The following is a 22,697-nucleotide window of genomic DNA, read 5'->3' as shown; positions in this document are numbered from 1 at the left end:
CCCGTCCGTGGGCGGCATTGGCAGCCTCAGCACTCTGAACTCTGCTGTTTCAGCCAGTGAATTCCCCAGGCTTATTCCTGCCTTTCTTTACCCCCTCTACAGATAGCTGCATGCTGCTGCCCGGCACGCAGCTGCTGCGCCGGCCTCTCCTCTGCATCCGTGCTGTGGGCCGCCTGCCCTCACGCTCCCTCATGAATCTCAGGCAGCTCGTTTCTGCCCTGGATGACTTTGCATCCCTCTCTCTGGCTGAAAGCTGGGACAATGTGGGGTTGCTGGTGGAACCAAGTCCTCCCCACACTGTGAACACCCTTTTCCTCACTAACGACCTCACCGAGGAGGTGATGGAAGAAGCAGTGCAGAAGAAGGCAGATCTTATTCTTTCTTACCACCCTCCTGTATTCGCACCACTCAAGCGAGTAACGTGGAAGACCTGGAAGGAACGGCTGGTGGTCCGAGCCCTGGAGCACAGAATTGGGATTTACTCTCCCCATACGGCGTATGATGCCATACCTCACGGAGTCAATAACTGGCTAGCAAAGGGACTTGGTGAGATTCTGTTAAAACCAAACAAACAGGGTTAAAATTATTCATCGGTATATGCTATTTTATGTGGGGACCTTCCCTCAAATTTTCTTTTCTTCCAGTTTTTACAGGTATGATTTGACATCTTTTTTTTCCTCCACCCTCCCCAATATTCTTGTAGTACTTCTGAGTACTCTAAACATCTTTTAGGAAATTTATCTTGGTGAGGAATACCAGATACAAACACCAGAGGACATTTTCAGGTGCATGACTGTACTATTATTGGATGTAGGCGGAAGTGGTGCAGCATATTTATTTTCCACCTTGTTTGCCAGTTTAGACCACTAACTTTACATCACCACCTTTAATTTATTAAGTGCAAGATCTTCTTGTTTGCAAAGGACTTAAGGTATCTTAAGATTCTTTTAGATTTTTACCCTGTAATGTGGCTCATAAATGAAAACATCTATGTCTTTTCCAGCCTGATTTAGAAACCATAAACTCTTTTGGTTTGAGTACCATTCTTAGGATAAAATGGATGGCATGTTAAGAATGACAAATAATATATCCGTCAGCTCCTTTGCACTTAAAATAGACTGTGCCTAATGGAGACAATAGGGTAAGACTTTCTCAGTTCTGGTCAGGAAAAATGGATTCAAGTGCACAATTTGCATCTTTTTGTTGCATCTCTTTAGGACATGTGCTAAGTCAGTGTTAGGATACTTACCCAGCTGTATGAAACAGCAACCTTGTGTTCTTTTCTCAGGTGCTTGTACTTCTGTTCCACTGCATCCATCAACTGCGCCAAGCTATCCAGCTGAGGGTACTCATCGGGTAGAATTCTGCACAAACACTGAGCATCTGGACATGGTGCTGTCCAAACTCAAGGACATCCAAGAGATCTCCTGTCTCACTACTCTCCCTGCCAGGTAACTGCTTCACTCTTCAATGTTCTTTCTGTTGTTTGAAATAATAAGTTGCTGGAATTGCATTTTACTGTTGTAATTGCTTAGTTTGTCTGTGCATTGTTGCTATTTTTTTCAGCAACAGATCTAGAAACTTAAGGAATAATCATGCCTTTCTGATCAATCTATGTTGTAGTAAATGGTAACAGCAACTCAGTGTAGAATCACATAGATCAGAGGTGGTAAAAGATAGTATTAAGAGGAAATTTGATGAGGACAGTTGAGTTAAATTCCCGTATCTGTTTCTTCCAAGAGAGTAGACTAGACTAGGCTAGGCTATTACCATGCATTCTTTTTCCTTTCTCTGTGGTAGAATAGCCACTGGGATAGAATAGCTTTGTTTTATATTAATGCAATGCTGAAATTTTATCTAGTTTCTTAGCAAGCACCAAGCATATCTTTCCTCAGGGTTGAAGGTGAGGAGCAAACACGAGTCAGTTTGAACTGTTCTCAGAAAGCACTGTTGGAAGTGGTGGCATTATTGTCCCAGAACAACCTTCTTTATCACAAGACTGAGATTCTCTTGCTACAAAAGGTAACAAAATAATGTATTACTTCCAGTGAATATATTACTTATTGAGCTGAGTGCCCTAAACACTGAAATCCAGTAGTTAGTAGCATCACAGGTTCCCTATCCTACCCCATCAGTGCTCTGAAATACTGGCCTGTGGGGGTTTGAAGCCATGCACATTTTCCAAACCAAAATACCTGTGTGGCCTGTACTAATTCTTAAATCAGTTCTAATAGCTAGTGTAGTTAGTATGTTACATTTGAGAATATCTTGTACATATTTTTTTCGTGAAGTTCTTTTTTGAATGCCCAGTATACTCATCTTTGTACGGTATGGAAAGCAATGCAAACTTCTGGAGTCAGCTTTCTCACAGTAATTTCAATTTCTTTTCAGCCTCTTCTTCCCCATACTGGAATGGGACGTCTGTGTACACTGAGCGAGCCAGTCTCCTTGTCAGACATAACTGAGCGTATCAAAAGCCACCTAAAATTACCCCACATCCGCTTAGCTGTGGGAATGGGCAAGACACGAGGTAAAACAGGCCTGCAAGTAAGACTGTCCGTTAGAATTAGTATTCCAGGAAGATGAGGAGTGTGAGTGTGTGCGTGAGTGTGTGAAATAGTGCTGCCTTGGATAGGTTTAATTCCAAGTAGTATGAAGCACTGTTCAAGGCAGTGCAGAAACAGCATTTTACATGTTTTGGTGAGACTGGCCTTCTGAGAGCTAAAAGTTAGGAACAAGTATATCTCCGAGGCAAAATGCTGCCTTAGTGGCATCATTAGTTGAAAAACACATCTATTTGGTACACGGAGGATTTTGCTGTATTGTCAGAGATGTTACAGGCCCACAACTCTTTTAAACTGACAGATGTGTCTCTTCCTCCAACAAATTTACATTGACCCTAAAATCAAGGTAGTAGTTACTGTGAAACCGTTAATAGCAATAGTGACATGAGGGCTGAACAGAGGGAAGGGTGTTTAGGAGGGCCACTAAATTGGTGAAAGGCTTAGAGGGGAAGCCATATGAGGAGAGGCTGAAGTTGCTTGGTTTGTTCAGCCTGGAGGAGACTGAGAGATCTTATCACAGTCTGTAATTTCCTCACAAGGGGAAGAGGAGGGGCAGGTGCTGATCTCTTCTCTCTGATGACCAATGATAGGACCAGAGGAAATGGCAGGAAGATGTGCCAGGGGAGGGTTAGGCTGGACATTAGGAAAAGGTTCTTCACCCAGAGGGTGGTGGAGCACTGGAACAGGCTCCCTGGGGAAGTGGCCATGGCACCAAGCCTGACAGCATTTAAAAAGCATTTGGACAAGGCCCTCAGACACATGGTCTGAATCTGGGGATTGTCCTGTGCTAGGGCAAGAGCTGGACTCAATGATCCTTGTAGGTCCCTTCCAACTCAAAATGTTCTAGGATTCTATGATAACTCTGGCACCTTGTATCTTGCAGAATCACCAGTGAAGAAAGCTGCTCTGTGTGCTGGTTCTGGGAGCAGTGTCCTGAAGGGAATGGAAGCTGACCTCTATCTCACAGGTAAGAGATTATGTTGCTGTTTTGTTATCTTAATAAAAATAGTCACTAGGAAAAAAAAAAAAAAGGAAAAAAGAAGAGTTGACTGGCTCTTGAAAGATTTGGACAGAAAGAATTACCTGTTAAAACTGAGAGACAATTAGTTAATTATTGGAATGACAAGAATAACATTAGAGATAATGTGGATCAGATGGCTGTGTGGCATGGTTATTTGAATTAAAACATTGCTATACATGCATTATTTCAACACAAAATCAGTGTTGATGGCAGTCTATTGCAACCTTCAGTGTGTTTCTCCTTTGGCAAGGTTCAGGCTATTTCCTCAGTTCCCTACAGAATTCCTTAATGGAAAATGGAATATAGTCTACAGAATCTTCCAAAGGAACCCCATAGTGTATCTGACCAAAGGGACACTTAGTCCATTGTCCTCTTTTCCAACAGTGTAGCAGCTACTCCCTACAGCTTGCTCAACATTGCAAAGGCTGCCTTGCATTCTGTTTGAGCAGGTTCTTTGGCAAGGCATGTCCCACATGCCCCTTATACACAACCCTGCAGAGCTGACCTTCAGACAACTTCTTTGCAAGGTTCCCAATTGCTATCTTCCATCACAGCAACCCACATGACATCCAGACAGTCCACTTCCAAACCACTCTGCGCAGTCTGATTTGCTGCCCAAAGCGGCAGAATCTACTACTACTCAAAGAAGGCAAGGAATTCTGTGATTTTTGTCTCAGTTGTACACAGGGGATATCAGCTGAAAGTTCTTCAAGGGATATTAGAGAAGGAGTGTTCTGTGGTCTGAAACTGAGAAGATAGTGTTGCATTCCCCCCTTATGGGCTGTATATCCCCTGTTATGTCTCCCAGCTTCTAGCTAAGATTCTGCATACACTGCAAAGAACCAGTTACCTAAATTGTACTATAAGTTATCTACATGGCATTTCTTTCTTAAAATGGCAGGAGAGATGTCTCACCATGACGTTCTGGATGCAGTTGCCAATGGGATAAGTGTTATTCTGTGTGAGCACAGTAACACTGAGCGAGGCTTCTTGTCAGAGCTGCGTGACATGCTAGCTATCCACCTACAGAACAACGTCAACATAATTGTGTCTGAGAAAGATAGAGATCCCCTCCAGGTGGCGTAGGAAAAAAAACTGGAGTGAGAATTCAGTCAAGAATTTCCTGGTATCTTGCACAGATCTATCCAAGTGCAGGCTTAATGAGGATGCTCTGAATTGGTTCAGTAGAGAATGATTGTATTATATGTTCCTTCCAAGTTTGGGATGTATTTTGTCATCTGTCAGATAAATAAATGCTCGTTTTGGGCTACAGAAGGCTGATCTATTCCATTACTGCGCTGCACTTGAATAAATTTACTGTTACTGCATATTCTTATTAGATATATTTGATAACTCAAGGATTGGTTTGGGTAAAACATAAAAACCTGACTTATCTCCAGTTTTAAGCTTACACAGCAGTTCTGTGATACTAAATCTCCTGATAATAGTTCATGAAAGGGTGTCGATCACCCATTTGTATTAACACTTTTATTAAGGCACCACTCACATGCAAATATAGAACAAAATTCAGGTATTTGGTACTAGTGTTCAATTGCACTATCTACCATTAATGCATCTTTAAGGCTTTTTAATAGAGGGACTCTCAATTAAAAAAGCTTTGGGAGGTTAAAACTCAAGTCCTTAACAAAGCTGTGAATTAATTTAATGTGCCTCAGTTACTTTCTTTTAAAAACAGTGTCTATAACTATGGCTCTTAATTACAGGATGACTAAAACTGAACAAGTAGCATTTTCACCACTGATAAAGCTTAGGTTTTACTTTTTAAGTTAGGTTTTTTGTTGGGGTTTTTTTTTTAAAGAAAAATAAAATCTCCCAGTTGTATATCGTACCATTGCTGGATTATGCGCACACCAGAAGAGTATTTAACAAAATGAAAATATTTCCATTGCAAATTTGTAAAGATCTTGATACCACCCTTCTATGTTAATAAAACTGGCTCATCAAGCAATGTCTTTACCGCATAATTGCATATCATAGAATGGTCTGGGTTGGAAGGGACCTTAAAGATCATCTAGTTCCAACCCCCCTGCCATGTGTCTTGTTCCACTTAAATGTAAGTGGAAAGACATGACTCCAGTATTATCTGAAGCTACTGAGGCTATATAAAGGCCATCATTCTTATCAATACCATGAAGACCTCTCAGTAAGCTAAGGAACAGGAAGTAGGAAGAAATTTCCTGTTTCCCAAGTAAAGGAAAGGACTTGGGAAACAGGAAGCAATGCCTCTAAATCCTAGAGTTCTGTACTGGTATAAGAAGACATTAAAATACTACTGCCTTAGTAAACAGAATTAAAGAGACAGAAAATTAATGTATAGATGGGGCAGTTCTCCAGAAACAGCATGAAATCAGGATAAAATACTTTTAACACAAAACTTACTGGAATTAATTCACGGTAATTTTCTTTAGCTTGAATCACAGAATCAGCAGGAGCTGATTCAAACTTAACCTTCTCTTAGCAAATGTGTGGTATCTCCTGCAGCCGTCCTCTTGGCCTGTATGGGCATCTGGTAGTCTACCAAAACTGTTAGCAGATAACTCTGAACTCGGAATGATTATAGCACTTCATTAAAGTAAATTTCACATCTAGAAAACCAGATACAATTGCACTGAAAATGCACCATGGTTTCACTATCTATAAACACACGGGGTGGTGTCTTCCATATGTATTCAAGAATATAAATTAAATCTTGAGTTTCATAGGAACTGCGGGGAGTCAAAGGACTGCAAAATAGGATGTGGTTGCTGCTTAGCTACAATACTTTTTAAGTTTTTCCAAGAACACACCTCTTCAAGTGGCACAGTTCTTGTTCTTGAACTCTACACCTAACTTACCAAACTTGAGTAAGACACAATGCCTTGATCCCAATTTTATTGATTCTGATGGTTAGCTTAAGTAGTGATAGGCAAGATCTGATGTATTTTGCAAAGTTTTGGAATTGCAGCCTGTAAAATGCAGTTGAAAGTGCCACTGAACGAGAATGTTAGTTGGAAAATGTTTTGGAGAAGGAAGCGGAGAGTACTGCTGCTATGTACCAGTTCTCCCCATCAGACTCTCCAGCAAAGCTAATTAGGTCCTGTATTTGAAGAATCAAATTGTCAGTGGGATAAGCAGATAACCCCAGGTTTTCAATACAAACAAAAGGCAGGCTATAAACCTCTGTTTGTTGCTTCCGTCAGTGAGGGGTGGAACAAGTAACAATATTATTCCATGTGATGTTTTGGTTCTCTTTCAAAAGCTATATACTGGTATTAAAAGGCAGGCAAACTACTCTTAATACCTTGTAAGAAACAACATAAAATATTTTTACTAATAAGTTTGAAATCTTCTGCACACTTAATGACAATTTGCACAGGTATTTGACATAACAATGAAAATGAAGCTTTCACATAACTGCCAGAAGGATCTCTATTTTTCTAGAACATAAAAAGATTGTAGAAGACAAGACAAGCTAATGAAAATTAATAAAGTTCTTTATTTGATTGATTTGAACTATTACAACATTGAGCTGTAACACAGCTACCAAATATTAAACATATAGAGTCCCTGAAGTCTGTCTGGCAGACTCCAGTTGATGGAACTATAGGGCTTACTCCCACATACCTGAGAAAGAAAAGTGAAGAAAAGCTGTCAAACTTCATCAGTCTCCCAACCTCTAAAGGCTTAAAAAAGGGGAGAACTTGTAAGTGGCATTTAAGGCTTCCTCCAGGATCAGTGAACACTCCTGATGTAAAAAACACATATATACAATCAAGCTTTTAAAAAATAAACAAAAAAACTTCACAGCCTCTTCATATTCCTGGACTGCAACTTGGAAAGTAGATGAAAGAAGGTGGATTCTCTCACCCTCACCAACAGGCAATGACTTGAGGCCAATCACAATTTTGATTATCTAAGTCTTCTTATAAAAGGATTTAGGTTTGGGACAAGTCCTTCAGTTCTATTGCCAGAATTTAATAAGTTACTCACAGTGTCCCAAACCCACTAGTAGTCTCCTTTCCTCATGCAGTCAAGGCAGGTCTCTTAGTCTCTTATAAATCTTGGCTTCTTTAGACACTGGAAGTTAGTCTTGTGTAAATGGTTATCAGTTGAGAAAAGTTGCACCACTAGTACAAACTAAAGCTCTGAACATCTAGTGACTTGCACTGCCCGAGTAAACTGCTCCAGTCAGACCCTCCTGTCTGGTGAGGTATGAGAGCAGAAGGCACAATCTTACAGAGTGTGTTTTTCTGGCTGTAAGGTTGGCTGCATAGATATGAAGAAGGCATCATCTGAGCCAAGAGATAAAGCAGACAAATCTAACTACAGAGCAAGAGATACCTTGCTTACAGAAGTCATCATGCCAGACTACCTGAAGTAGTTGAACAACGCGCATCGTTCATTACAATTATTACATTTCAGTAAGTAGTCCAGCAGCCTTGGGGTTGGAGGGAGAGAGATCTGAGTATAGGCCCCTCTCCAGCAGCCCTTGAGAGCAATTGCTGTAGACACTTTGAGAACAGAGAGACGTTACACATCTTCATCCTCTTTCTCTAAGAAGTCAGCCAAGGTACTGTCATCTACAGGAATTAATAAGTATTCCACACCATCAGCTCCCTGAGAAAAGACACGCATACACATTCTGTTAACACCAGTGCACAATAACATGCAGGCTACTAGACAGCACTGCAACCCTAACATTTATCTGCAGTCTGGGTGAGAGCTGGCCAGCATTCAGAAGGACTACATTGCTAAAAACCAGGAATATTTCACTAGAGCAACACTGGAAATGCACAAATACTGAGAAAAGTCAGTATATGAGAAATCTTCTGGTAGGCTATGCTAGTTTGACACTACACAGCTCTTCAACACTGTGTTCCCTTATCAAGCACTGCTCTACTGCCTCATTATTAGGACTAGATTTCATTCTTCCCTTGTGTAAATACAGGTCACTGTTGGAAGTAGACTGGCAGGCTCCAGAATCTGTTACTTCTCAAGGTCTCCAGGAAGAGGAGACCTGTAGGCTGCTGAGTAACCAAAGCACACTGCATTTTTACAGCACCCTATCCATGTAAAGGGTGTTGACAAATTGGAGGCATGGTAAGAGCTGCAATTACAGAATTTCAGCCCTTTGCTAGTTCCTTGGTGCTGCAAACAATACAGCCTCACTGTGAGCTGCAGAGTAGTGTCTTAAGAACACTTAGTAGCAAGTAAGCATCTTTTTTGTTTAAGGTGGCTGAATACCCAGTATTATCTTCTCCCAACTCACCCGCTTTGTCCGGATGAGCTTGTGGTCCCTGAATTCTGTCAGCTGTGCCCTGAGTGTCAGGTCACTGTTCACAAGGAAAGCCTCCCGACACTGCTGGTAGAAGTCATGGAAAGGCAGCCCTGGAGTCAGAAAAAGGCAAGAACAAGAAACTGAAGTGGTAAGATTGTCAGATTTTTCCAGGTCTAACCACGTATTATCTCCACCTACAAGTCTTGCTTTGGCTCAGACCACAGTGGCTACAGTAACATCACTTCTTTCACGTATACGACCAACCTAATATTTCAGTAATTAATGGAAAATAGCTGAATTAATATTCCAGTTACCCTGTTTGCTTAATGGAATTTTAATAGCACTTCCCAACATGGTTAATCTCTCTTCATTTCCAACTCCTCTATCTTATTTCCTACTTTCTTTACCATTAACATGTTATTCATATCCCCTGCAGCAACTGTTAGAGACAGTGACAGAATATTCCACATGTATCCTAGAAAGCAGGGACATGTCAGAAGTCACTTGGATAGGAGCAGCATGGGAACAGAATCTCCTGTCTTTCCCTGGTCCTTTAAGTGCTAGTTATGCAAATTCATCTTCTTTATCTTAATTTTTAACTTTACATTCCCCCATGAATGGTCTCAGTCATGCCTAAACATCAAAGCAGACAACAGTAAGAGGAAGTCCTTCAGAACCAGACAGTCTATTGATTTTCTGTCAGTCAGACACAGTAACACTGGAAAGGCAGTCTAGGCCACCGAGTCCCACTGAGCCAACAGTTACAGCACTTCTGTTGCTGGTGATGTAACCTGCATACCAAAAGCCAGTGCAGCTGTGACTGAGCTGGCAATGGCAACACTCCATACAGATGAGAAAAGGTGGGTACATACCTGGATAAGATGGGTTGTCCTTGTTCTCCAGCTGGTACTGAGCAAGCAGTCTGAATATCCCTCTAAGTGAAAGGACAGGGGAAATTAAAAAGAAAAAAAAAACCAAAAAACGCAACAAACCCCACCATTATAAAATATTAACTGATTTTTCCCTCATGACCAGGACTTTGTGCATGAATCTCATCACTAGACAAGGCTTGCTATCCAAATGCTGTTCATTTAAAGTAACCAATCAACTGGAACCCAGGTCCTCCCATCTTCATTTTGAACACTGTTGTCAGGGAACAGGGATTGCCTCCTGCTAGGTGTAGACCAGAGTAACCTACTAAGGACTGGATCCTCAGCAAAGTGCTACTGTGAAGTATAACAGCATCTTACCTGGCATTGAGAGTGAGACTGTGCAGGACATGCGTTAGGGAGCTCGAAGCCAAAGATCCAGATTGTTGTACTAAAAGCGAGTTCTCATAAGATGTTTCTTCCACATAAGGACTAAACGTGGTTGTTTCATACCAAAGCCAGTTGTAGAGGCATAGCTTTGCCTGATCCCACACTAGACATAGAGGAAAGAAAGAGTAGGCAAAGAGTAGGCAGAATTCAGAGATTTAGCTTTTCTAAGTGTTAAATAAGCAATATTAAAATGTACTTAAGTTCTGCTTGTGAAATTCACAGTACATACACCCAGATACTTGCAGTTCAAGCAAGATAAATTCTCTGCAACAAAACATTTGCATACATCCCTTTTTCATACCAGCTTCATAGATATACTGTAAATACCTCCAGAATCAGCAGTGTGCAAAGAATTTCTGCCTGATTAACAAAATTGTTTAGATGAAATGACAGACATAACATCCAATCTCCATTTCAGTAAGTCCCTAAATCAGAGGCTGACAGAAACTTGAAGTCTATTTGTATGTTATGATCAGTGACTGGTAGTTCTTAGTATCTTAATACATTTTTGGTTCAATACAGCCATAGTTGCAATCGAGGCTTCTAGCTGCTACTACCATACATATATCACCAGATCTGTTTTGCATATCAACAGTAATACATGAGCTTATGAAACATGCTCAGCAGCCCCCAAGTAGAACACAGATTCTTCTCTCTTTGCTACATCAGGTCCAAGGGGACTCACTGAGAGGAGCATTGATGTGATCAACAGAGGCAATAAGGTAAATGCTAGGCAGAGAGGATAACTGTGCAAGGATCTGCTGACTTCTTTCTCCTCTCAACATCTGGCTGTCCAGGTTATGAATGAGGACATAGAGCTCTAAAGATGAATCTGCAAGGTCAGAAAAAACAGCAGAGAATCAATCAAAGAAACTGCACACAAAGTGGTTTCCCATTCCCAGTGCAGCCTAAGAGAAGACTATTCCATCAGGTTTCATATTCATCACTCCACTATCAGATAACTTCCCTTGTACAGCTTGGTTTGATCTCTATCCCACACTTGGTGTTTCTGAGCACCTAAAAGGCTTTTTCTCAATTCACTGTATCACAGTTCTCATCACAGCTACAGTTCTTTTTGCAGTTTAAGCTTTTCTCTTATAATCCACTTCCTACTTGCTCATGGCTTTACCAGAAACTGCCCTTTTAGCTATGACTTTTTGTCCTGCGATTCAAGGTCATTCAAATGTATTTTAGAACAGAAGTCTAAGCACAGTTTGTTCAGCTGCTTTTGAGTTACATGACTAAGATCCTTAAACTCCTCCTCGCAAAATGGAAACGCATTTTCTATTCAGGGTTGGATCCAAAGCATACTAACTTCATTTGAAATCTTTCACACTGAGCCCTCAAAGGAAGTTACAAAGACTTAGCTTGGATAATGCAAATGGTAGATGTTAAAATTTCCAGCTAGCTTGTTGCTGCTGTACCTATCCTTGGGAACCGCTATTTCCTGAGCCCAAAACCAATTCTGGAACTGTAGCCAGTTTTTGTGCAAATGAATACAATACTTGGCTGCCAAAGGAAACCAAAGGTTCCTCAGGCTCCCAGTCAGGTGAACTGTAGTGTACTACACAAGACTGATTTATGTAGAATCAGGAGGGTACTGCCGTCAATCAGTCTTTTTCACTTAGTCCCACCAGAAATACTCATAATGATGGAAACCAGAATGTAAACACTTAACACCAACACCATGCACAATTAAGATTCCATGGTAATTTGTGTATGTACACAGAAGCAGCAAAACAAACATTCAAAAAGAATTCAGCAAGCATTCCATGTGGCAATACCTGTTTAATTTTGCTTTTCAAGCCGACTCTAACCTACTCGTTTGACACTGTTGTCCTTTATTTCATCTTAATGTCAGTATCTGCATATATTAAGTTTAAATGACCATTCCACTAAACCATATACACTTAAGCCTTAATCCAGCCTATACTGAAATTTATGGATAGACCCTCAAGGCCATGATTTTACAGAGGACCTCAAAGGACTTGGTATCTGTCAGCAACTGTCATTCCAAATTGTTAGCGAGTTCTTTGTTCTTTTGATTCCAGTGAGGTTTATATCAGGTACTCAAGCAGCCCCTAAAACCATATTCCCTCATGTAGCTGGAGCTTACCTATGCTGTCTTCCACAAGAAAACACATGGCTATAGAAACACGATGTAAATAAAGCACAAAGGTACTGTGCTAAATGCAAGAGAAATGAGCATTTCAGTTTGCCAAAGGGTTGAGGAGTCTCTGTCTTGTTAGAACACTCATGCCTTCCTCCTTCCCTTTCTAGAGAATTTAGTGTGTGAAATACTGACTGAGGTAACAGCTTGGGATCATGTACGCATGTATTCCTGGTGCATGTATGTTTTCATACATGTGGCATAAATTACAAGCAAGAAAGTATACAAGCTACAATAAACTAAGAAACTGTATCTGTATGTATGAAAACTGAGGAAAGAAAATGTCCAGGCTCTCTAAACAGTAAGTGGACTCTAACTAAAGTTACTCATTTTACCTTCTTTAAACCTTCTAATGATGAATTCAAGTTGGTCAAGGGGGCTGCGGAAGGTCCCTATATGGTCCAGTACCTCCTCTGTGATAGAGCTGAGAATCTAAAAAAGAAAAGAGCAGTCCCTTCTGAAGGCCTCTGGCACTGAAGGACCTAGTGCAGAAAACCTGAAACTGAGCCCTTGACTGTCATGGGGGAGATAATATGATTTTTAACATCAAATCCCCCCAAAAAGTCACAGAAACCAAAATTTTCTATCCCCTTTCAAAACAGTGACATAAAATAAGGCTTTAGAGAGATGAGTATCTATTAACAATGGGAGTTACTGCAATTCCTTGGAAAACACATGGGCTAATTTCTTTAAACTCTTAAAAGAGAGACAAGAACTGCTCTTCTGCTATAGGATGCAGCAGGTTTCCTTAACATTTTACACTGAAAGACTTAAGAGGAATCTGTAACACAGTATGATTACATAAACCCATAAGCTTTTCCCACACTTACAGATCTCACAGTGATGCTGGGGAAGTATCCATTAACCACAAGGTGAACAGAATCCTGGAGCATAGAGGTACGAAATTTCTCTAACAAATCATGCTTTGAGCCCAGTCCATAAAGCACAACATTGAAACCCAAGCTGCAGAAAAGTGAGCAAATATACTGAATCAAAAAAGTAAAAATCCCTTTTTAGGTTCATATATTCATTAAGCAAAATGATCCATTGCAATCTTGTCTCTAAAAATTTCATGTTTCATCAACTCCAGGCTTACCTTCAGCTCACAGCTGACAAATAAGGTTAGCTGCAAGGAATCTGAAATGTGGCATCTGCATCCTAGTAAAAGAAGCATTTTAGCTGCCTTGAGGCCCACAAATTTAGCAAAACATCTGTGGAAGAAAATGGTATTGTCCAAGAATATGGGACTAGATCTGCAACTTTAGATAACGAAGAGTAACCAGCAAAGGTAAGATGTTCAACAACTGTCATTAAGTCATCTACGGATTTGTTCCTTCTACCCTGCCACATACATCTCTAACCATTTGCCCAGATCACTGAGTCACAGAGAACTCCTCTTGCAACTCTCCAACTTTCAGAGCTAATGTCTTTTTCATATGCTCTGTCACTCCCCAGGGACCACAAAATTCTTTATACTCCACTCCCTTGCAAAGTTTCCAAGGGGCTTTCTCCTCATCATCTGTTCCTGCCTCAGCACTTAACTTCAGAGCTGGTGGCCTGCCTTCTCTAAGGTGCTTCAGAATCTCAGAGCTCTCAATAGTTCCCCATTTGATTTCCTAGATGCTTATTCTTTTCTCCTTCCCAGGAAGAAACAGACAAACCCAGACAAAATTTATACTGCTAACATTCCCAACAGCATTAAGGCTCCTTTGTGCCTAGATCATTAGGTACCATAGGCATTCAAAGTTAACTGCCACATCACTGAAGATAGCCACATACTTAAGAAATTGGAGGTGGGCTACTCAATACCAACTACACTGCTGTAAGCAAAACTGATTGTTCACAAAGGACACTTGTCTCATCATTCATGTTGCCTGTTTTCTTATTATCCATGTTCCCTGACTGTGAATGCCCTCTAACTTGGTTTACAGAGGCACAGACAAACTGGCCAGGCAGAATGCAACCTCATTTCACTTCAGGCATTCAGTTCAAGGAGTTAGTCAAATATAATCTGGTCTGTTGTAAACATTGTACTAAATTAATATCACCTAATTTTAAATTTAAGCAAACAATTAAAGAAAAAAGCCGCTCCTTAACTCCTCCACAGGATGTTGTTGACATAAGGGTAAGTTTACTGGCATTTACTGTTTACGAGGCTTCTTCAGTGATTCTCATTGGATACTTACTGTAATTGCAGCATCCACTTGGAAAACAGGGATTCGTGTTGCTGGTTTAGCTCTTTAATTTCAGCAGCATAGGCAAGGGGAGCTTTTTTCAAAAGGTCGTGCAGTGTTTGCTGTGTTGAGAAAGAGGTAAGATGGCAGTCATTTAAAGCTGAGAAAAAACAAGACATATATCCGGAATTCTTACCAATACCCCTCTAGTATGCTCTCTAGCTAGGGAGAAGAATAGTTTTCACTGACAGTGCACTCAATTCATTTTTTTTTCCCATGAAGACCCCTCTAAGCAGCCGACTATGGGAAACTGCAGCCAGACTAGGACTAGAACTGATACCATGTGTACGCTGTGTTTTATCTCTTCTTGCTGAGCATGGGAAAACCACTACTGAAATAATTGACACATTCAGAGCTTATAAAGCACCAAGCACTGTACCAGGAAGATACCAACATCACAATCCTGCTCACAGGAGCAAGGGCTCCAATCGACATGCTAAGCAATGGTTCAGGTGTTTGTCACAAGAGAATGCTCACAAACATCATCTTAAAAAAGAAATATGGCAGAAAGAAAATAATTTGCAGCTGACAGCTAATGTAGAAAAAGTATTCTTTCAAAAGCATCACAAGTCAAAGGATTAATTTAGCTTTAAAGATATGCTGGGATGTTGGTTTAAGCAGCACAGTAGCATGGCAAATGGCATCAGATCCACACTGGCTTCCCCTTTTCTTCAATTTTAACAGCTTTGCTTTTCACTCCCTTGTAGTAGAAGACAGTTTACTCTGGAAAGAACACAAAGACATATACATACATATGTCTGCAATATATCAGACAAACATAAAGCACTGAGAGACAGACAGAACTGCTAAGCCTTCAATTTATTTGGAGCCAGCAGTAGATTTAACACTGAAAGCCTTAATTTCCTTCCAGAACTATTGTGAAAGACCTTGTTAAGAATCCAGATGTTTCTCTGGGTAGCAATTCCAAACAGCAGGCATCAGGCAATCTGCATATATGCCATCTTTTAAAACACAAATGGGTGCAAAAAGCAGTCACAGACATGACAGCTCCAAGTATTTTACATGCTTCCCTGGCACCTGTGCTTGTGTACCTATCGCTGTAAGGGTGCAACTGCTTGCTTTGAAATGTCTGTAGAAGTGGCGTATGGAAAAAATAATTCAGTAATTCAGTCATCACAATTAGACTGTTCCAGTCTCCTAGGAACTGGAAGGGAACACAGTACATTTCACAAACTAGATGACAACATTTAAAGCTATCCCAGTCCTGCATGTGGCTTGACCCAGAAATGCTCAGATGAAAAGGACTCTCTCCATTTCCTCTACATAAATAAGTTAAGACAGCTTGTAATTCCTGTAAGCATTTAATTGACAATAATGCTGCTTTAGTGATAATTTTTAAGACGGGTCTTTACAACTCTGCTTCTCCCTCTTCTCCCCCAAAAGCACAGTTTAACCTGTTCTGGTAACTGCAGCTTTCAACTATCTGCTCACCCAATAGTGAGATGGTGCAAAATCCTCCCTGCATTTTCCCTGCTGTCTCAGGTTCAAACAACTGGCCACTGTCCCTGCTCAGAGCAGCAGTAGGAGACATAACGCTTAAATTGCTACCTAAATCAGCACTACCACTAAGAATGTAATCAGCAGAAATAAAGTGAAAATAGCAACATCAGGAAATTTTTATGAGGGAAATTTTCATCAAAGATATCCAAAGCTCCGAGAGCTGTGATTCACTGTGAAGTGTACCTGATTCAATCTTCTCTTCCGCAACTTCTGCAGCGTTCGGTCTGAAGTGAGCACTTTGGAACTACTGTGAGCCTCAAAGTACTCCTCCACAAGGTTGCTCTAAAAACAGACAGCAAGATCAGACACACTCCTCCTGCTATCAAGTTATCCCTTTCCCTTTGCACCCACAAACATGTCTGAAGATGGCCAATAGGAGACACGGAGCAAGGATGAATAAAAGCCAGAAGATAGCTGCAAAAAATGGCTTCTACAGTAACATTCGGACAAAACAAACCTAGTCAGATGGCTCTTTCCTGAAGACAGAGACAGAAAAGAGACTCTGAGAGAGCAAAGCATAGCAATAATTCTAAGGGGGTGTGGGGATCCCTAGCACTGGAAGGAAATCAGAAAACGAAGCTGAACACCAAGCCGGAAAGTAATGTGTGCTTCTCTTGGTGCTACAGGAGTCAATTTATTCATCCTTTCTCAGTACCAGGTCTCCTGTTTCATGGACATCTTACAACTTCTCCTTCTGGAGCTGCTGAGGATACAGACTGGATTAGCCCACAGGCTCACATGATGGCTGTCCAACAGGGATTGCTCAGAAGTACAACAAAAGCAAACCCAGCTGGTTTGATTTGAAAGGAGTTCAGCAGTTCTTCCCCTTAGTTAGGTGTGGTCAGTGACAGCTTGTTGTCACTAAACATCCCTTCACGCTTGCTAGCTCAGGGGTATATTTTCTGCACACTCACCATCTTGTCCTCCCTAGTTTTTTTTGCTAGGGTGTTTCTGGAAGGAGGCGTAGATGCAGCCTTAGTTTTTGCTGGGGTCTTTTGATCTGATAAAACAGAGCTGACTTCTTTATGGTCTTCCTCATCCTCCTCCTCTGAGCAGGAAGCAGAATATTCACTCTCACTTTCTAAATAGGGATCTGGAGCTAGAGCATAAACTTAAGGTTAAAAGCTAGCAACAACTTCTTACACAACACATTTTGCACCATCTCATTCTCTCACATACATTCTCTAGATGTTTTTCAAGCATATGATTCCTAAATATATTTCACAGAAGAGTAAAATCAATGCTTAAGAGGAGTGCAAACACACAGAGCCATTTCTTTCCCAGTTCTAGGGTCACAAATTATTGTTTAGTAAAGCTTGCTCCTTGATACCAACTAAGAAAAATAATCCTACCATAAAAAGTGACTAAAAATGGCCAACGGAATTCCCTATTTCTCTTAGCATCTCTACATCAGTTTCCCAAATGCCAGTCATGCAAGCTGAGTATCTCCTGGGTCACACTCTGCAAAAAATGTTTTGTAAAAGACCGCTGTTAGCAATGTTGATTGAAGAGCACAGGCGGAATCTGGCTCAGTCTTGGTCTCTCAACAGAAAAGAAGAAATAGAACACAAACACCATGCACTAAACTCTCCTCTGTCTTAATTCTGAGCACATATAGCCAAACAATTATTGGAAATACTTTACCATGAATGTCCCAGCCATCTTCAAAAAGTTTTATGACTTGGTTCAAACAACTGTGACAGACTTAAGCATCAGCATAGGTTGTATTTTTGTCTCTTTTGATCATGTTACTGAAGTTCAGCAACTTGGTGCTTCTAACCCTTCCACCCCTTACCTAAGTAGCAATTTGTTGTAGAGAAAAGGTCTACATAGACTTCATTGAGGACATTCCTACACTCTGCAGGATAAATCATATTGCTTCAGTCAGACTGCTACTACAGGCAGAAACCCACCAGGAGAAACACTCTCCTCTGAACACTGTGCCTCACTGACTGCAGGAGCTGACTGCAAAGGTTGATCTTTACCTGCTAGCCTCTTTCTGAGTCTGTAAGGTGTGGTAGACACAAATTCTTTCTTTTTACTCTGTAACAGTGAAGAAAAAACATGCATTAGAAGAAGAAATACATACCTCATGAAAACAGCCCTCTGCCAAGCAAAGAGTAGAATCAGGTTACATTTCCAAGCTATTTCAGCCCATAAGAAAATGGGAAGGCAGAGGCAGTAAGTATGGAGAGTTTTTGTTTTGCTATTCAGAGCTAGAGGGGGGCAGGATAAGGTTCCAAAAGGGGCTTAATTATTTCAACTAATGTTCTGAGATGGAGGGGAGAAAACCAAAATCTCCAACCAAGATGCCAATCTTGGCCCCTCAGGAAGAGTCAAACTGAAGCAATGACAAACTGGAAATGCTTCGGCTCCCCAGAGCAATCATGTTCCACATCACACTGTCTACTCAAAGTCATTTGGAAGTCCACTATGAAAAAAACTATGAGAATGACAGAAGAGCACTCAGAATACTAAGCCCAGAAGTACCGCAAAGGGAACCCTGGGCTCATCAAGTTGTAGTGGCATGTCTTCCTTACGTAAAGCACATGCCTGACTCAGACACCAGATCAAGTCTGCAATACTTCCAAAACACTTTCATTAATCCTGTCAAAGTGGATGCAAAATCATCAAGGAGTGAACACGCAGCAAAACAGCATCTTTTACAGGCATATCTCATCCTGGAACCTCATACCAGAACAGCGATGCACAGATTTCTACTATGATACTATACCATTTTAGAAAGTTAACTGTTTCACAACACTTTTTTTATAAAAAACCACCACAACTGATAGTTCTGGATTGGATCCCTCCGTAGCATGACAAAAGACTGTATCAATTTAGATATCCCCCCCATCACAATTTGTTTTTTTATAAACCACTGCTAAAGTAAGAAACTGAACAGCACCACAGTTCTTGAATTCCTGTTCTAACAGCACTCCTTACAATTAAGGCTATTTCTTCCTTTGATGAGAAACTAGAAAGCTATGAGTTTAACTGCATATTAAGGGACTGTCTAACATCCTATTTTGTGTGATGCAAGGAAATAGTCCCCACCTATGCTAATTAAGCTGTCAAACCCACTGTTTGCCCACTGACTCTAGATCTCACAGTCCTGATTAATGGTAGCTCTGGTTCTCACTTGAGTTACTCCTGCCTGGTTGGATTATGAGACATCTGTACCGCAGAATGAGGCTTTGCAAGGTCCTTCCTTTCCAGAACTGTAGTAATTGGCCAGTTAAGTTTTAAAAGTGAAACAAAACAAAAAAACAAACCACAAAAACCCCAAAATCCTCAAGCAAGGTAGATTCATCACTCACCCTCTGCTGCGCTTTGTTTGAATTGGAACGTTCTGCAAAGCAAGAAACAGCACTGTTGAGTACTGCATATTATCAACAGTGGCACAAGATGGTCTATTAGAAAAACAGGCAGTCGCTATTCAAAGGAACACTGCACCAGAATATCAGCTCCCTGGATGGTTAACTCTATGAGGGAAGCTTCTAGTTCCTCACAGGCAGGCAAGGAGAGAACAAAACAGTCAATGTCATTACCATAGAAGGCAGCTTTTAATTCTGGTCACAGCTTTGGGAGGCAATCTGCAGGAGGAAAGAGGCTGAAAAATGAGCTAATATCCTCTCTCTGAGCACATCAGACTCCATTTCTGAGCACAAAGTAACATGCTCTTGACAGTGTTGACCTGCACTGACTTCTCCCACTGGTATTTCTCCTTAGGGCATTGGGTGCTTGAATATTAAAGTGTGAATTTACACATGAACACCCACACAATCCTACCCATTTGGTGCTCAACATATCAGCCCAGCACATAACTCTCTCAAGTGCAAGAATTTATGTTGAACACAGAGGAAATCATTAAGTGTCACAGCAAAAGATGAGAGAGAAGTTCTTGTTTTCTCTACATCAGCAGGTCAAAGATCTGACACCCAGGTGAACCAAAAGCCATGCATACCAAGCAGCTCAGTCTACAGTGTTCAGCTGACTAGAATACTCAAGAATAACAAAAGCTGGCACTCAAGCATCCACTCCACCAGTCAAATAGAAACATAACCCCTATTCACTCAGTTTCAGTTGACCAAAGCATCACAGGACTTACTGCTGCTTTGAGGGGTTTTGGCTGTCTTCTCAGGGCACTCGGAGTGATCAGATGCAACAGTCTGTCCTGGTGTCTGGGCTAATTCAGAGGCTGCAGGAAATGGGAGGAAGGGAGAAAATGTAATCCTTAACAAAGATTTTCAAAGACTGAACTCCTCAGTTAATTAATTTTAAAAGTATAGCTGAGGCAATGGTAGAGCACACTTTGCTCCCTCAGAGACCACATGTCGTTGAATCAGAGCAATGTTTGGTCATGGTCACTTAGTCCTGTAAAACTGCTCAAATGGACACAGCAGAGCATCAAGTATAGCAAATACACCAGTTCCCCAGGAGGTGGATTCTTGTATTCTGTTTATCTCTTTCTACTACTTATCAGCACAAGCTGAAGTTGAATCACTGATCTGGTTATGGAAGGCCACCACATCCTGCCAACAGTCCCTCAAGAAAACCAGTCTTCCATTGTATGACTTGCCTCAGTTTTCAAACTTAGTCATGGCTTCAGGAGGGAGTACCAGTTAAACCTACCCTGCTGCAGAAGGAGGTGTAAGAAACACACAACTTCCCAAGACACAGCAGAAGACCAGAAGAGAAGAGGTACAGAAACTTGTTTCTGTATAGTGATACAGAAGGATGAGCCCTCTCCCTTGGATCATCCTTTGTGGGGTATATCAGTAGCTGTCACAACTAAACAGTCTCAAAGTTCACACAAAGACTCTTCAAGTGAGAAAAAATGTAGTGGCAGCAGGGCTCAAGCATTTTATTTGAACCAGAAGAGCCCGCCTTCTCCCGAACTGCCACTTTCTGCTTGCTTCTCTTGAGTCCATGGTTAGCCTAGCAAGCAGGCTCAGACACTTTCAGTAGGAGAAATCCCCTGACACACAAAACTAATAGTGGCTTTTATTAACTCTTTGCTACATAATGAGTTATTCTAATATGCTTCTAAGTTACACAAATAAAACCCCTGCCATCCTTTGGACTCAGATGCACACTTTCTCCCAGCATTAGGAAACTTCTACTATTTTTTACTTGTTTTGTTTATTATCTGTATTTCTTATGTCCACCATGCCTTTGCTTTGTCTTAGCCCTGTACTTTTGTTTCTGAAGACTGATTCAGAACCAGATAAGTTACTGAAACGCCACAAACATATCTTTTGAATAAACAGAAGGGACAAATCACATTAACTGAGCACTCAAAAAAAGACCATAGCCAGAGCAAGAATGGAAGAAGAAAGAGGAAAACATACCCAGCTCTGCCATTTTGCTGGAGCGTTTGGCAGTCTGGAATGAGTAAACTTCACCACCACTAACACTTGAGCCATTTTCCATTGGATCTGTGGAAAGAAATGTTATTTGTAGCTATTTAAAAACCACTAGTGTATTCCCAACACAAGGAAGATGGAATGCAGCATTTTACTATTTGGCTAAAAGGACTCTGTATGTTGCACATGTTGTGAAGTAAATGTCATAACAAAATCCTCTCCTCTACCTGTTACCACAAATACAACCAGAGCCAGTCAAAAGCAATTTCATCAACACTGTACAACCTTGAATCTCCTGAAGTCACAGCTGTGTTAGGTTTTCCCCTGCTAATACCTTGGGCGCATATTCCAAGAGCAGCAACATAGTTATTCTCTTCCAGGATCTCCTGAGCTTCATTGTCTGAAATATTCTCAAGCTTCTTCACAAATCTCTTCACACTGGCTGTCAGCTGAGTCTTGTCCTTCCGTACTTTAATACCTAGGATTGCAATAAAAGCTTTAACCTCCTGCTACTTCATCATTTCTATTACAGTAGGATGTAGCTACCCAATTTAGAGACCAAGTTCCTGTTGTGCAAATCACTAAATAAATACAAGGCTGAAAAGATGTCTTGCTAAAAGAATAGCTGGTCTGTGCCCGGCGGTCAGCGACCCTACAGCCATTTGTCCCTCCTTCATCACAAAAGCTGGCCACTGCAGTCTCTGAGGACAAGATCCCCATTTCAGCACACACCAGCTTCCACAGTTTGGGAGAAATGACAGACACACACAGAAATATCAAATTGCATAAAAATCAGCCAAATACCATCCCCTGTCTTCCCTAGAAAAGGGGAGCAAGTGGAAAAGACCTGGCCTCCAGGCTGTCAGTACACTTATGGGAGAATTTAGGCTGAGAGAGCTCTGAAGACCGGAAGCAGGACCAACAGCTAAGTCAGACCAGGGTGCTCCGTGCCTTGTACAGCCAAGTTTTAAGCATCTCCACAGAGGTTGCTAAGCTTGAAAGTACTGAAAACTGCGGCAAAAGGCGCCTGTAGCAACCATCCTGAACCTCATTCCGATTTCATTCTGTATGCGTTTCACCACGTCAGGGGTCAGGGAGCCAGCCAGGCTGTTTGTGCCCCCCCTCCCAAGCTGTCACACACAGGTCGCGGCTCGGGAGCGCGTATGGCGCCAGGGTCCGCACCACCTTCAGCTGAGGGCATGTGCCACGGTGCCGCAGCTG

The 22,697-nt window shown here is 41.3% G+C and overlaps 2 protein-coding genes across 2 annotated transcripts; one reads left to right on the top strand and one right to left on the bottom strand.

The window, feature by feature from the left end:
• Nucleotides 1–110: 110 nt before the first annotated feature.
• Nucleotides 111–4,851, top strand: NIF3L1 (NGG1 interacting factor 3 like 1). The gene is made up of 6 exons (XM_010178477.1): nucleotides 111–546; nucleotides 1,289–1,451; nucleotides 1,896–2,022; nucleotides 2,392–2,530; nucleotides 3,448–3,531; nucleotides 4,487–4,851. Exons 1-6 carry the CDS (start codon nucleotides 111–113, stop codon nucleotides 4,669–4,671), a joined length of 1,134 nt encoding a protein of 377 aa, XP_010176779.1. The 3' UTR covers nucleotides 4,672–4,851.
• Nucleotides 4,852–8,097: 3,246 nt separating this feature from the next.
• ORC2 (origin recognition complex subunit 2) lies at nucleotides 8,098–21,954 on the bottom strand (the record flags this gene model as incomplete). Its single annotated transcript, XM_010178478.1, has 15 exons — nucleotides 8,098–8,202; nucleotides 8,855–8,973; nucleotides 9,736–9,797; nucleotides 10,114–10,285; nucleotides 10,868–11,014; nucleotides 12,688–12,784; nucleotides 13,183–13,315; nucleotides 14,539–14,648; nucleotides 16,291–16,389; nucleotides 17,022–17,206; nucleotides 18,093–18,150; nucleotides 19,428–19,459; nucleotides 20,219–20,308; nucleotides 21,462–21,548; nucleotides 21,811–21,954. Coding segments are annotated over 15 exons (1,622 nt in total), but the record flags the coding sequence as incomplete, so codon positions are not given.
• Nucleotides 21,955–22,697: the final 743 nt, after the last annotated feature.

This window comes from Antrostomus carolinensis, unplaced genomic scaffold, assembly GCF_000700745.2.
Source record: "Antrostomus carolinensis isolate BGI_N321 unplaced genomic scaffold, ASM70074v2 scaffold48161, whole genome shotgun sequence".
NCBI classification, from domain to species: domain Eukaryota; kingdom Metazoa; phylum Chordata; class Aves; order Caprimulgiformes; family Caprimulgidae; genus Antrostomus; species Antrostomus carolinensis.
The sequence above is the reverse complement of the archived record's forward strand: the minus strand, read 5'-3'. Positions and strand labels throughout refer to the sequence as shown.